At 36.3% G+C, this 13246-nt stretch overlaps 1 protein-coding gene across 16 annotated transcripts in view; it reads left to right on the plus strand.

The window, feature by feature from the left end:
* Positions 1-13246, plus strand: part of Rev3l (REV3 like, DNA directed polymerase zeta catalytic subunit) — a 172848-nt gene that overhangs the window by 91712 nt on the left and 67890 nt on the right. For all 16 annotated transcript variants that reach the window (XR_012448984.1, XM_074076494.1, XM_020168699.2 and 13 more), the window contains 3 exons: positions 2281-2423; positions 3097-7267; positions 11760-12670. Coding sequence is in view for 15 of the 16 variants with exons in the window: in XM_074076494.1 (XP_073932595.1) it covers positions 2281-2423; positions 3097-7267; positions 11760-12670 (5225 nt within the window). In the remaining variant the exon portion in view is untranslated. The remainder of the gene's footprint in view (positions 1-2280; positions 2424-3096; positions 7268-11759; positions 12671-13246) is intronic.

Below are 13246 nucleotides of genomic sequence, written 5' to 3' on the forward strand. Positions count from 1 at the left end.
GCATTTAAAATATTAACTATTAACTTTTAGAAATCATTCATTTATATATACATGTGTTAACACACTTAAGGAATAAGCAGGACAAAATCAAAGCTCCTCTTTATCTCAGAACTTGAAAAAGAATGCCCTCTCTTGGAGGTAAACTCTTAGGAATCTAAGCAACAATGTATGGACTCAGCTTGAAGACAAAGAATGGCTTTCAGTTCTGATTAGACTGAATGAATTAAATATTAAAAGTAAGTAAATAAGAGCATCACAGAAGCAGACAGTGTTCATTTCTCAAGATAAATCAATATGTTTGGACTGGTGGTGTGTATCTATAATCCCAGCACTGGGAGATGGTAGCAGGAGTATTGCAATTTTGAGGCCAGCCTGAGCTATATAGTGAGACACTGTCTCAGAAAACCAAGGGCAGGAGGTATAGCTCAGTGTTAGAGCACTTGCCTAGCTTGTGCAAGACCTTTGGTTCAATCCCCATCACCCCCGCTGCAAAAAGAAGATAAATCAGTAAGACAGCACTGTGATTTTCTAAATCAGTCTCTGTGAGATTGATTGGTTTGAGTCTGCCGCTGAGATATATATCTGTGTGTAGAAAAGAAGTAGACCTCTGAGCCTAAAAGACTGAACATGCTTTTTCTTTGAGCTTCTATAGGTAGTACTAAAATTTCTAAAGTCTGTGTTTGAAATTTTCAACCCCAGAGCCATTATGAAAGGGGAAATAAGTTAATCCATAAATTCAATGTTTATTTCTATGTAAGTTTTTATTTTTCTGCTTTATCAGCTAAAGTATGGAAATCTCCAAATGTCCATGTCTTCTAAAATACTCTCTAGTAATATAGTAGGCATGGTTTAGCCCATGATTTTAATTCATGCTTATGTGTTAAGTGGACCAATTCTGTGAAAATTATGCCCATTTTAATCTTGGGAAGACAAACCTAACATTTTCATAAACATACATCAGAGAGAAACTGAATAACAGAGGCATAATGTCTAGGAAGGCAATTAGTTCATTTTATTCTTTATATCAGATGTTATATTTTGCCATGAGTAACATAGCTTAAGAATACTTAGGGGAAGAAAGCCAGAAGGATCTGGGAATACTGTACTTTTCAAAAGAAAATATTTTGTCTAATTAGAGAAGCATTATAGAACAAGTGACACATTTATTTATATATTGAAGGTTAATGTGGAAAATTACATAGACTGGCTCCATATGACTACAGAGGGAAAAAATAAACAGGAATAATACATGGAAGTTGAAAGAAAGATTTTGTATAAGTGTGGGCATGGTGGTACAACGCCTAAAATCTTAGCTACTTTTGAAGCAGAAACAGGAGGAGCTCCAATTCAAGGCCACCCTGGGCAAACTAAGTGAGACCCTTTCTCAAACACAAAATAAAAACAAAACAGCTAGGTGTATAATTCAAGTGGTTTATTCAATCCCCAGTACTGCCCAAAAAAAAGATTTTGTGTAATACCAAGAGGCAGTTACTAACAATCAGAGCCAGTAGGGCTAGAAAGATTATCCTAGGAGATAGCAAGCCCCTTCCACAGAGAATATAAAAATAGAGGTTGAATCAGAGCTGTTAAAAATAAGAGTTTTTAGATTAGGTAGAAAGGTGGGCTATAGGTATTAGATGATATCTAATATTTCTTTCATTTTTTTCCCTGTACTGGGGAATTGACTCAGGATCTAGCTCTTGCTAGACAAGTGCACTACCATTTTAATTTTAGTTTATTTTTGAGATAGGGTCTTGCTAGCTTTTGCCTGGGCTGGCCTGGAACCCAGATTCTCCTGTCTCTGCCAAGTAGCTGGGATTAGAGGCACCTGGCCCTTCTTTTAGCTCTTAAGAGTGTTACTATGACAAGTTGTTTAAAGGGAAAATTGTTCTATGTATAGTAAAGAGATTATTTTCAAACTTTTGAAGCCAGAGAAGGAAAAAATAGATATAAATAGAAACAGGGTTTGCTCATCTAGATCAAAGGGCAAGTATCAGGTTAGTATCAGGATGAGAAGAAATTTAGAGATTATCTATCTGTACTTCACAGTCCACCTAGATTTTTCAGCAACCGTACTCTGTAGCCACTGCAAAATTGACTCAGTATCTTTACTGCTTTCTAGTTCTTGTCAGATCTCTGTTACTTTCTCTCTAGCCCTGACATAAAATTTTCAGATCTTTTGCATTATTTTACTATTATAGTCAGATTACATAAATTATTTGCATCTAAGTTGATCTTTTCCAATTGTCTTACTCACTGGTGAATTTTAATTTTCTCTAGTTCACTGTGCAGAAATACCCATAGAAGTTCAACTGAAGATGATGATTCATCTTCAGAAGAGGAAATGGAATGGAGTGATAATAGTTTGCTTCTTGCCAACCTTTCTATACCTCAGTTAGATGGAACTGCAGATGAAAATAGTGGTAAGTAAGGAAATCTGTTGTGAACATTTAGTTATTTAAGGGCTAAAAATATATTTTATTTTGAAACTATAATCACATTCCCTATTTATTCCCATTTCTCCTATATATAGAAACTATTATGTTTTATCCTTCTCCAGGATATTTTTCCTTTGGAAAAATGTAGATATATTATTCTCATTTCTAAGGGATATTACATACTCTAATTACTGATTTCGAGCTTACAAGCTGACATTTACATAGCATAAGAAGAAACTAGGAAATATGTTCACTTTATTTGAAATGAACATATTAGGAAACATTTTATGAAAAATTTTAAATACGATAGTATTTTTCCTTTATTTCTTCAAAAGACATTGAATCCTAATATCAAAAGAACATGGTTTAGGACTGGTGGAGTAGCTCAAGTCATAGAGCGCCTGCGTAGCAAGCAGAAGATACTGAGTTCAAACCCCAATACCATAAAAAAAAAAAAAAGAACATGGTTTAAAATAATGACCAACAATTGTAACTAACTCTTAATTATTTAGGTTGAGTTATCTTAAAGATAGTAGTAAACATTTTGTCCTGATAACCATGTTATCTGTACGTCATACTAACATAACTTTATTTAATTTCTTTCATGGTAATAGTCTTTGTGTATGAATGAAATGAATTCTTTTTTCTCCCATTTCAGACAATCCGTTGAACAATGAAAATTCTAGAACCCATTCTTCTGTGATTGCAACAAGCAAGCTATCAGTAAAACCCTCCATCTTTCACAAAGATGCTGCTACATTAGAACCCCCATCTTCTGCTAAGATTACCTTTCAGTGTAAACACACAAGTGCCCTTTCTTCCCATGTTTTAAACAAGGAAGATTTAATTGAAGACGTTTCACAACCAAACAATGTAGAAAAAGGTTTAGATAATTCAGTCACTTCTTTTAAAAATGAAAGCACTTACTCTGTGAAATATCCTGGATCTTTAAACAGTACTGTCCATTCAGAAAATTCTCATAAAGAGATTTGTAGGAAAGATGTTCTTCCAGTATCTTCCTGTGAAAATAGTATTTTTGATTATGACGAAGATATTCCATCTGTTACAAGACAAGTACCAAGCCGAAAGTATACAAACATTAGAAAGATTGAAAAGGATGTCCCTTTTATACATGTGAACCGTCACACTAGCGAGAATACATTGGGCAAAAACTCTTTCAACTTTTCTGACGTAAGTCATTCAAAAAATAAATTATCCTCTGAGGGAAGTGAAAAAGGAAACAGCACATCTCTGAATAGTTTTTTCCCTTCATCATTAACTGAAAATTGTGACTTATTGTCATGCTCAAGGGAGAACAGAACTATGGCACATTCTCTTGATAACATTGCTGATGAGAGCGGATTAAATAAACTTAAAATCAGATATGAAGAATTTCAAGAACATAAAACAGAAAAACCTAGTCTCAGCCAGCAAGCTGCACATTACATGTTTTTTCCCAGTGTCGTTCTTTCTAATTGTCTCTCTAGACCACAGAAACTATCTCCTGTCACATATAAACTACAACCTGGCAATAAAGCATCCCGGTTAAAATTGAATAAAAAGAAACTTGTAGGTCATCAGGAGACTTCTATCAAAAGTAATGAAACTGGAACCACAAAAGATAGTTGTATGCAAAATAATCCATTTAATAGTAATCCTGAGAAGAATAATGTATTAACCAGTGATTTAATTAAAGCTGCTCGTGGAACTTTTGAAAATAAAACACCTACAGACAGTTTTATAGACTGTAACTTTGGAGATGGAACCTTAGAAACTGAGCAGTCCTTTGGACTGTATGGAAATAAATACACACTTAGAGCCAAACGCAAGGTAAATTATGAAACTGAAGATAGTGAGTCAAGTTTTGTAACACACAACTCAAAAATTAGCCTACCTCATCCCATGGAAATTGGCGAAAGTTTAGATGGAACTCTCAAATCTCGAAAACGAAGAAAAATGTCTAAAAAGCTGCCTCCTGTAATTATAAAGTATATTATTATTAATAGATTTAGAGGGAGAAAAAATATGCTTGTGAAGCTAGGAAAAATAGACTCTAAAGAAAAACAAGTAATATTAACAGAGGAAAAAATGGAACTATATAAGAAGCTTGCACCTTTGAAGGACTTTTGGCCAAAAGTTCCTGACTCCCCTGCAACCAAATATCCCATTTATCCACTAACACCAAAGAAGAATCACAGAAGAAAGTCAAAACATAAGTCTGCAAAGAAAAAAACTGGTAAGCAACAAAGGACAAATACTGAAACTATTAAAAGAACTTTGTCTTTCAGGAAAAAACGGTCACATGCTATTCTTTCTCCTCCTTTACCATCATACAATGCTGAAACCGAAGACTGTGATTTGCATTATACTGATGTTATGTCTAAACTAGGTTTTCTCTCTGAAAGAAGCACAAGCCCTATCAATTCTTCTCCACCTCGCTGCTGGTCTCCCACAGATCCAAGAGCTGAAGAAATTATGGCTGCTACAGGAAAAGAAACAATGCTTTTTAAGAGTCCTAATGCATATAATAATAATAGTAAAACTGGTAATTCTCGTGTAGGAAGAAATAGTCGAACAAGAGTGCAGGCTAAGAAATCAAAAACAAAGCTTGTTAATCCTTCTGTAGTTACTAAGAAAAGAAACAAACGAAATCAGACAAATAAACTAATAGATGATGGAAAAAAGAAACCAAGAGCAAAACAGAAACCAAAAACCAATGATAAATGTGCATCAAGAAAGCACATAGCACTTAAGGATGAAAAAATAAAATCTCAGTCTGGTGCTGAAGTTAAGTTTGTGCTGAAACATCAGAATGTTTCTGAATTCATGAATAATTCCAGCTCTCAAGTACTTTTTAAGCAGAAAGAGGTGTCACTAACAGGGTCTGCTATAGATCATCATCCCCTTTCTGCTCCCCAGCCCACTGGAATCAATGCACAACAGAAGTTATCTGGCTGCTTTTCTCCTTTCTTAGAAAAAAAGAAGTCGTTAGATGCACAAACATTCCCCGGTTCACGAGATGATTTGCATTCATCAGTTTGTAGTTCTGTAGGACCTGGAATCTCAAAAATTAATACTCAAAGGCCTCATAATCAAAGTGCTATGTTTACTCTAAAGGAATCAACCTTGATTCAAAAAAATATATTTGACCTTTCCAACCATTTGTCTCAGGTAGCCCAGAGTACACAGATATCTTCAGGTATAATGTCTCCAAAGACAGAAGAGAATACAAATGTACAAAAAAACCATATGTCATCTATTGGAAAGTTAAATGAATATCACAATTCCTTAGAGTCAAAGCCAGACCAGATCTGTGCCTCTAATTTTTTACATTGCAAAGACAGTCAGCAGCAGATTGTATGCATGGCAGATCAATCAAAGCATAGTGAAACTTGTTCTCCAGGAAAGGTGGCTTCTGAAGAAAGCCAAATGCCTAATAATTGCTTTGTAACTTCCTTGAGAAATCCAATCAAACAAATAGCATGGGAGCAGAAACAAAGGGGCTTTATTTTAGATATGTCAAGTTTTAAACCTGAAAGGGTAAAACAAAGGTCATTGTCTGAAGCAATTTCACAAACCAAAGCTCTTTCTCAGTGTAAAAATCAAAATGTGTCAACACCTTCAGCATTTGGTGAAGGACAGTCTGGACTGGCAGTTCTAAAAGAATTATTACAAAAAAGGCAACAGAAAGCACAAAATGCAAATATTACACAAGACCCATTGTCTAATAAACATCAACCAAACAAAAATATGTCTGGTTCTGTTGAACGTAATAAAGCAAATAAACGGACACGATCAGTAACATCCCCAAGAAAACCTCGAACTCCCAGAAGTACAAAACCTAAAGAAAAAACTCCCAAACATCTAAAAGTAGACTCTCTTAATTTACAAAGCTCTGGCCAATTGGATAATTCCCTATCAGATGATAGTCCCATCTTTTTTTCAGATCCAGGTTTTGAAAGTTGTTATTCACTAGAAGATAGCTTGTCTCCAGAACATAATTATAATTTTGATATTAATACAATAGGTCAGACTGGATTTTGTAGTTTATATTCTGGAAGCCAGTTTGTCCCTGCTGATCAAAATTTGCCTCAGAAGTTTCTAAGTGATGCTGTTCAGGATCTTTTCCCAGGACAAGCTATAGAAAAAAGTGAGTTTTTAAGTCATGACAACCAGAAGTGTGATGAGGAGAAGCATCACGTCTCTGACTCGGCCTCATGGATTAGATCTGGTACTTCAAGCCCTGAACTTTTTGAGAAATCATCCATAGATAGCAATGAGAATCATCGCCACAACCAGTGGAAAAATAGCTTTCATCCTCTAACCACTCGGTCTAATTCAATAATGGATTCTTTCTGCATCCAGCAAGCAGAGGACTGTCTCAATGAAAAATCCAGATTCAATAGGAGTTCAGTGAGTAAAGAAGTGTTTCTAAGCCTCACACAGCCAGGCAATTCAGACTGGATTCAAGGTCATACCAGAAAAGAAATGGGTCAGTCTCTTGACACAGTGAATGCCTCTTTTACTACAATTCTGTCTTCCCCTGATGGTGAACTTGTGGATGCAGTCTCTGAAGATTTAGAATTGTATGTCTCAAGAAACAATGATATGTTGACACCAACTCCAGATAGTTCACCAAGGTCTACCAGCTCTCCCCTACAATCTAAAAATGGCAATTTCACTCCTCGAACTGCTCACATTCTGAAACCACTTATGTCCCCACCAAGTCGGGAAGAAATTGTGGCAACTTTGTTGGATCATGATCTTTCAGAAACTATTTACCAGGAACCATTTTGTAGTAATCCTTCTGATGTGCCAGAAAAGCCCAGGTAAAAGAATTATGTTCCCCTTTGGGGTTGTTAGTAATTGTTATGTATATATCATTTGGTACCTATTTGCTCATTTTGTGTCTGTGATACTGTACTTGTAAGTATAATTAAGAAAACTTAGACTTATTAAGAAAATCCACTAACTGGATTATTACACCTAGAAAAATATATTTTAAGTTAGTGAGTATTGTTCAGTCACTGTTGTTTAACACCATGTCTCTGTTAAGGATTATAGAATCAGAGGTTCACTGTAGCATGATGCAATATTAAGAAGGGTGTCATAATACTTAAGTATTACCATGATTTTTGGTATACGTGTGTTGCTGAGGATCAAATCCAAGACCTTATACATGCTAGGAAAGCACTCTGCCACTGAGCTACACCCTATAATGATCATTTTTTAAAGTTACATTTTTAATACTTTTTAAAAAGAACTTCATTTTTTATAAAGGTTTTTAGATGGGTATGTTAATCAGTTTTCTGTCACTACAACAAATATTTGAGGTAATCAACTTATAAAGAGAAAAGGTGAATTTGGACTTGACTTATAATTTCAGTGGTTCCAGTTCCTAATCTGTTGGGTCTGTGGCAAAACAACATCATGTCAGGAGCACATGGCACCAAAGCCCCACAGTCCTCTCAGGGACTTTTGACCCAGTGACCTAAAGACCTCCTGCTAAGCCTTACCTCTTAAACTTTCCATCATCTCCCAATAAGTTAAGCCTCTTAACTTATGAGTCTTTAGGGAACACTCAAGATCCAAGTTATAGCAATGAGCATATGTATGTTTTTAAGTACTCTTATGATATGAGATGCTTTTGTTTCTGTTATAAACTACCTTCTTTAGTTTATACTAGGAATATAGATGGGTTTTTCTTACCTCTTTTAAGACTTTTCAGGAAGTAATAGACACAGCAAATAGTGAAGTGGGAATCACAGTACTGGCTTATTTATCAGTTGAATAGTTATCATGTACCAACTTCACCAAGTAAGGGCATATCTGATAAGAGCTAATGTGGAGGACATAACTTAATCCAGGAGGTTTAAATGATAATTCTTGTTCCTGCCCCACTAACTGTGATTCCATGTACTTGACCATTTGCAGAGAGAGGAAGTTTATTTCAACAGTCTTATCAGAAGCAGAAGAAAGTAGTGGGGTTTTGCTTAGTTTAAATGATGGAAAGAATTATGAAGAGCCCGCTAAGGCAGAGGCCACACTATGTGTACAATGCCCTTTAGCAGCACCGTGTCACTGACACTAGTTTAAAATGTGCACACAGTGTAGATACATATCATGCATTTGTCCAAACCTATAGAACACATAGGCCAAGAACGGACCCAAATGTAAACTATGGGCTTTGGGTGATACGATGTGACAGTGTAGGTTCATCAGTAACACAAAACCACTGTGGTGGGGATGATGATAATGGAGGAGGATATACATGTAGGGGCAAATATGTAAAATGTCCATACACTACTTTCAGTTTTGCTCTGAACCTAAAATTGCTGTAAAAAATCTTTAAAAATTTGTTTAAAAGATACAATGACTGCCACTTTTTACCCATCAAATTAGCAATCTTTTTTATAGGATTCTACCTAAGAAAGGGATGAGGATTGGGGACATAGCATTTGGCCTAATATATGCAGTCTTTGGTTTAATCCACAGTACCACAAGAAAAAAGTGGACAGGTTAAAAAAGATCAGAAATAGAATGTTCTCTTGTCAAATGACTTGAAGTGAAGGGCAGGAACATTCTCCCTCTTACTTACACAGTTCTAGAATATCTGAATGCCTGTTCTTTAGAAATCTGCTTCCATTGTTTTAGGGGTTTTGATTCTGTCAGTAGTGAATTATGGTATATTTTTTAATCATACTATTTTTTCTCCCTCCACCTTATATATTTTAATTTTTAGACACTAAACCTACCATATGATAATCATTAATTTTCTGTTGCTATTAGTTATTATTATCTGAACTATCATACTTGTCCTGAATCTAAAATAAAACTATAATAATTAGTATTCTTAAAAGAATACTTTCAATAAAAAAATTGTTTTCAGTATTGAAAATGTAGGATTATAAAAGAAGAAATAAAAATCATACTATTCCTCTACCTAGTAATAGCCATTTGTTTGTTTGTTTGTTTTTATTGTGGTACTGGGATTTGAATTCAGGACTTCACCCTTATAAGGCAAGTGTTTTACTGCTTGAGCCATGCCTCCAGTCCCTCACCATAATTTTTTGAAGTACTATATTGCTTCTTTTTTAATGTATAGTTTGTTTTGTCTTATGAAATGTAATCTTACTGCTGTTAGGATATTGTATCCAAATTTTTTTACTTAACATAAACATTTTCCAAATTTGTGAATTTCATCAGGCATGGTGGAGTATGCCTATAATCCCAGCACTCAGGAGACTGAGGCAGGAGGATTGTGAATTCAAGGCCAGCTTGGGCTGCATAACAAGATGCTCTCTCAAAAAGAAAAGTTGGCTGAGGGGCAGGAGGTATAGCTCATTTGGTAGAACATGTGCTTAGCATGCATGAGTTTCTTTGTTTTGTTATTTTTGGGGAGAGGAGGGCAGTACTGGAGTTTGGACTCCGGGTCTTATGCTTGCTAGGCAGAGGCTCTACCATTTGAGGCATACCCCCCTACCCGTTTTCCTTATTTTTCAGATAGGATCGCATGGTTTTGCCTGGGTCTGGCCTCAGTCCATGATCCTCCTAAGTATGCCTTTCATGGAGTTGTGACTGCAAGTACACACAACCATACCTGGCTTATTGAATGAGCTGGGGTCTCACATTTTGCTCAAGCCAGCCTCAAACCATGATCTTCCCAATGTCTACCTCCCAAATAGTAGGATTACAAGCATGAGTTCCAGTATATAATACTGTACCCAGCTATACATTACTTTCTTGAACCATCATTTTAATATTCTATCATGTGTATGTTATTGAGCAGAAAGGTCTTTCCTGTTTTGCTAATATAAATTATGTGATTAGTATCTTCTTCATAAAACATTTATTTTGGACATTTTCCTTCTAGCCCTAGATACAGGATTGCTAAAAAATTTAAGGCTTAACTATGACCTCTGTATCCTCAGTATTAGAGTTGGGTATGACTACACAGTATGTGCACTATCTTCCTTCAACAACAATAATTTTGTCTCTAATTTCACATACCTAGGGAGCTGGTGCAAGGAAGGTGCTACATGCTGGTTTCACAGTTGACTAATAGAGGCCACATCTTCCCATAGGAAGGGCATGAGGACTGTGGTAACTCTGATGCTCTTCTTTGAGCTCCAAATCAGAAAGCATGAATTCAGTTAATTGAACTTTATCTAGCAACCAGGAATCATATTTTAAGAGAAGTGATTGAAAAAACTACAATCTTCATATCCTTAGTTATTATGAGGAAGAAAGAGTAGACTTATGTTGCTACAGTAGACAAACACAGTCTCAATAGATTAACAGAAGTTTCACTTAGTATTTCTAACTACTAGACACTAAACCAAGCTATCTTTTAATCATTGATTTCACACATACACATATAAGTACATAAATACATTAGTAGCTGTGGGGGTACAGTACTGGGGTTTGAACTCAGGGCCTTGTACCTGCAAGCAGTCTACCACTTGAGCCACACCCCCATCCTTTTTTATGTTGGGTTTTTTTTTTTGAGATATGGTCTTGCTTTATGCCCAGGCCAGCCTGGACTACAATCCTAATTACACTTCCCACATAGTTGGAATGACAGTTGCATGCCACCATGCCCAGCTTATTGGTTGAAATGGTGTTTCACTTTTATTCGGGCTGGCTTTGTACCACAGTCCTCTCAGTCTTCACATCTTGAGTAGCTGGGATTATAGGCACGAGCCACTGCACTCAGTCTGTTTTTGTTTATTTGGTACTGAAGATTGAACCCAAGGTCTTGGTATATTAAGCACATAGTCCCCCTAGAGAGCTATATGACCAGCAAGTGCCATATAAAAGTGACCTTTTTTTTTTTAATGATTGAATTTGGGGGATATAAAGATTTGTTTGAATTGACTGCTTTGCTAAAGTACTACAGATACTAGATAATAGGAAATGTTGTGGATAAAATTCAGGGATATAGGCTCTGAATGATAAAAACACTCCATTGTTTTTATCCATTTGTGGTGACAGTTGAAAGTTACTTAAGAATATAGGTGTCTGATGAATTTGTGTCATCTTCTTGTTTAAAAAAAAGATTTTGTGGGGTACTGAAACAAAACAAAAAATACCTTCTTTTTTTAATTCATTGCTGATGCCTTCCAATCAAAATTAATTTGTGTGGAAAAGCATATTGAGACTAACAATTCAGTGTTCCTGCCTGACATGAGGTGGAAAGGAAGAAAGAGATGGCCTTATTTAGAACTCTAAAGGGACTTTGAAAATCTCTTGGATAAGAAATTAAATATTTTGGTAATTTCTCTTTGAGATAAAACATTTGTTCTAAATTTTGTTTTATAGGGAAATTGGTGGACAGCTCCTCATGGTAGAAACTCGACTTCCAAATGATCTGGCTGAGTTTGAAGGAGACTTTTCTTTGGAAGGACTTCGTCTGTGGAAAACAGCATTTTCGGCAATGACTCAGAATCCCAGACCAGGGTCACCCCTTCGTAATGGTCAAGCAGTTGTTAATAAAGGATCAAGTAATAGCCATAAAATGGTTGAGGATAAAAAAATTGTGATTATGCCTTGCAAATGTGCCCCAAGTCGACAACTGGTTCAAGCATGGCTTCAAGCCAAAGAAGAATATGAACGTTGTAAGAAGCTCCCTAAAACTGAGCCAATTGGACTTATAAAATCTGCTGAGAGCTTCAGCTCTTTAGTTAATCCAGATGACAAACCTGTAGTGCCTCCACACGTGGAAGCAAGCCCACATACAGTTCCCACTACATCACCTCCCAAGGAAGATGTTGGTAATTCTCAGATTGCTTTACCAGCACCAGCCACAAGATGCAGTCTGACTATAAGGGCAAGTCAGACACCGCTACCAGTTGCCTCTGAAAATGTTCCTGAGAAAGATGAAGATGATGACAATAACTATTATATTAGTTATAGCTCCCCTGATTCTCCAGTAATTCCCCCTTGGCAACAAGCATCCCCAGATTCCAAAACATTAAATGGAGATAACAGACCCTCATCACCAGTAGAGGATCTGTGTTCCCTGGCTGTTGAGAACTTCTTAAAGCCAATAAAAGACAACATGCAAAAAAGCCCCTGCAGTGAGCCTCGGGAGCCTCTAGCGATCTCTCCAATTAATGCTAGGCCAAGAACTGAGAAATGTGAATCACTCTGCCTTCATAGTACACCAATTAGACAGAGAAAACTTCTGCAAAGGCTTCCTGAAGCAACCGGCCTTAGCCCTTTATCAACAGGTAAGAACGTAACAGTGGAAAGACTCCGTATTATTCAAAGATAGAAATGAACACAGTAGACGATGTAATGAAAACCAGACCTTTTTAAATGAGGTTATAGCTCAGTGTATGAGAGAGTATTAGCTTATCATGTCTTAGAAAGTCATCACATGGAAATAGTTTCATCTTTCTGGTGTGAAATCTGCTTTCATTCTATTTTAGTACTTTCTGGGTGAAATATAAAAACCCTCCCAGAAACCCTTACCTTCTCAGCTTCATTTTTTCCTATTGGGTTTTTTACCCACACCCATTTCTCTCCCATCATTTGTTTGTCTATTTACTTTCACAGTGCTGGGGATCAAGCTAAGGGTCTCATACATACAAGGCAAGCAGTCTACCCCTGAGATATACCCCATCCCTTCTCTTATTTTTTAAAATCAAAACAATGGTGGGATGTGGTGGTTCACTTCTGTAATCCCAGCTACTCAGGCAGAGATTGAAAGGATCACTGTTCAAGACCAGCTCGGGGAAAAAGTTAGCAGAGTCCCATCTTAACAAAGAAGCCATGCATGGTGGTATGCATCTATAATCCTAGCT

The sequence above is a fragment of the Castor canadensis genome, chromosome 1 (genome assembly GCF_047511655.1).
Source record: "Castor canadensis chromosome 1, mCasCan1.hap1v2, whole genome shotgun sequence".
Classification (NCBI taxonomy): Eukaryota; Metazoa; Chordata; class Mammalia; order Rodentia; family Castoridae; genus Castor; species Castor canadensis.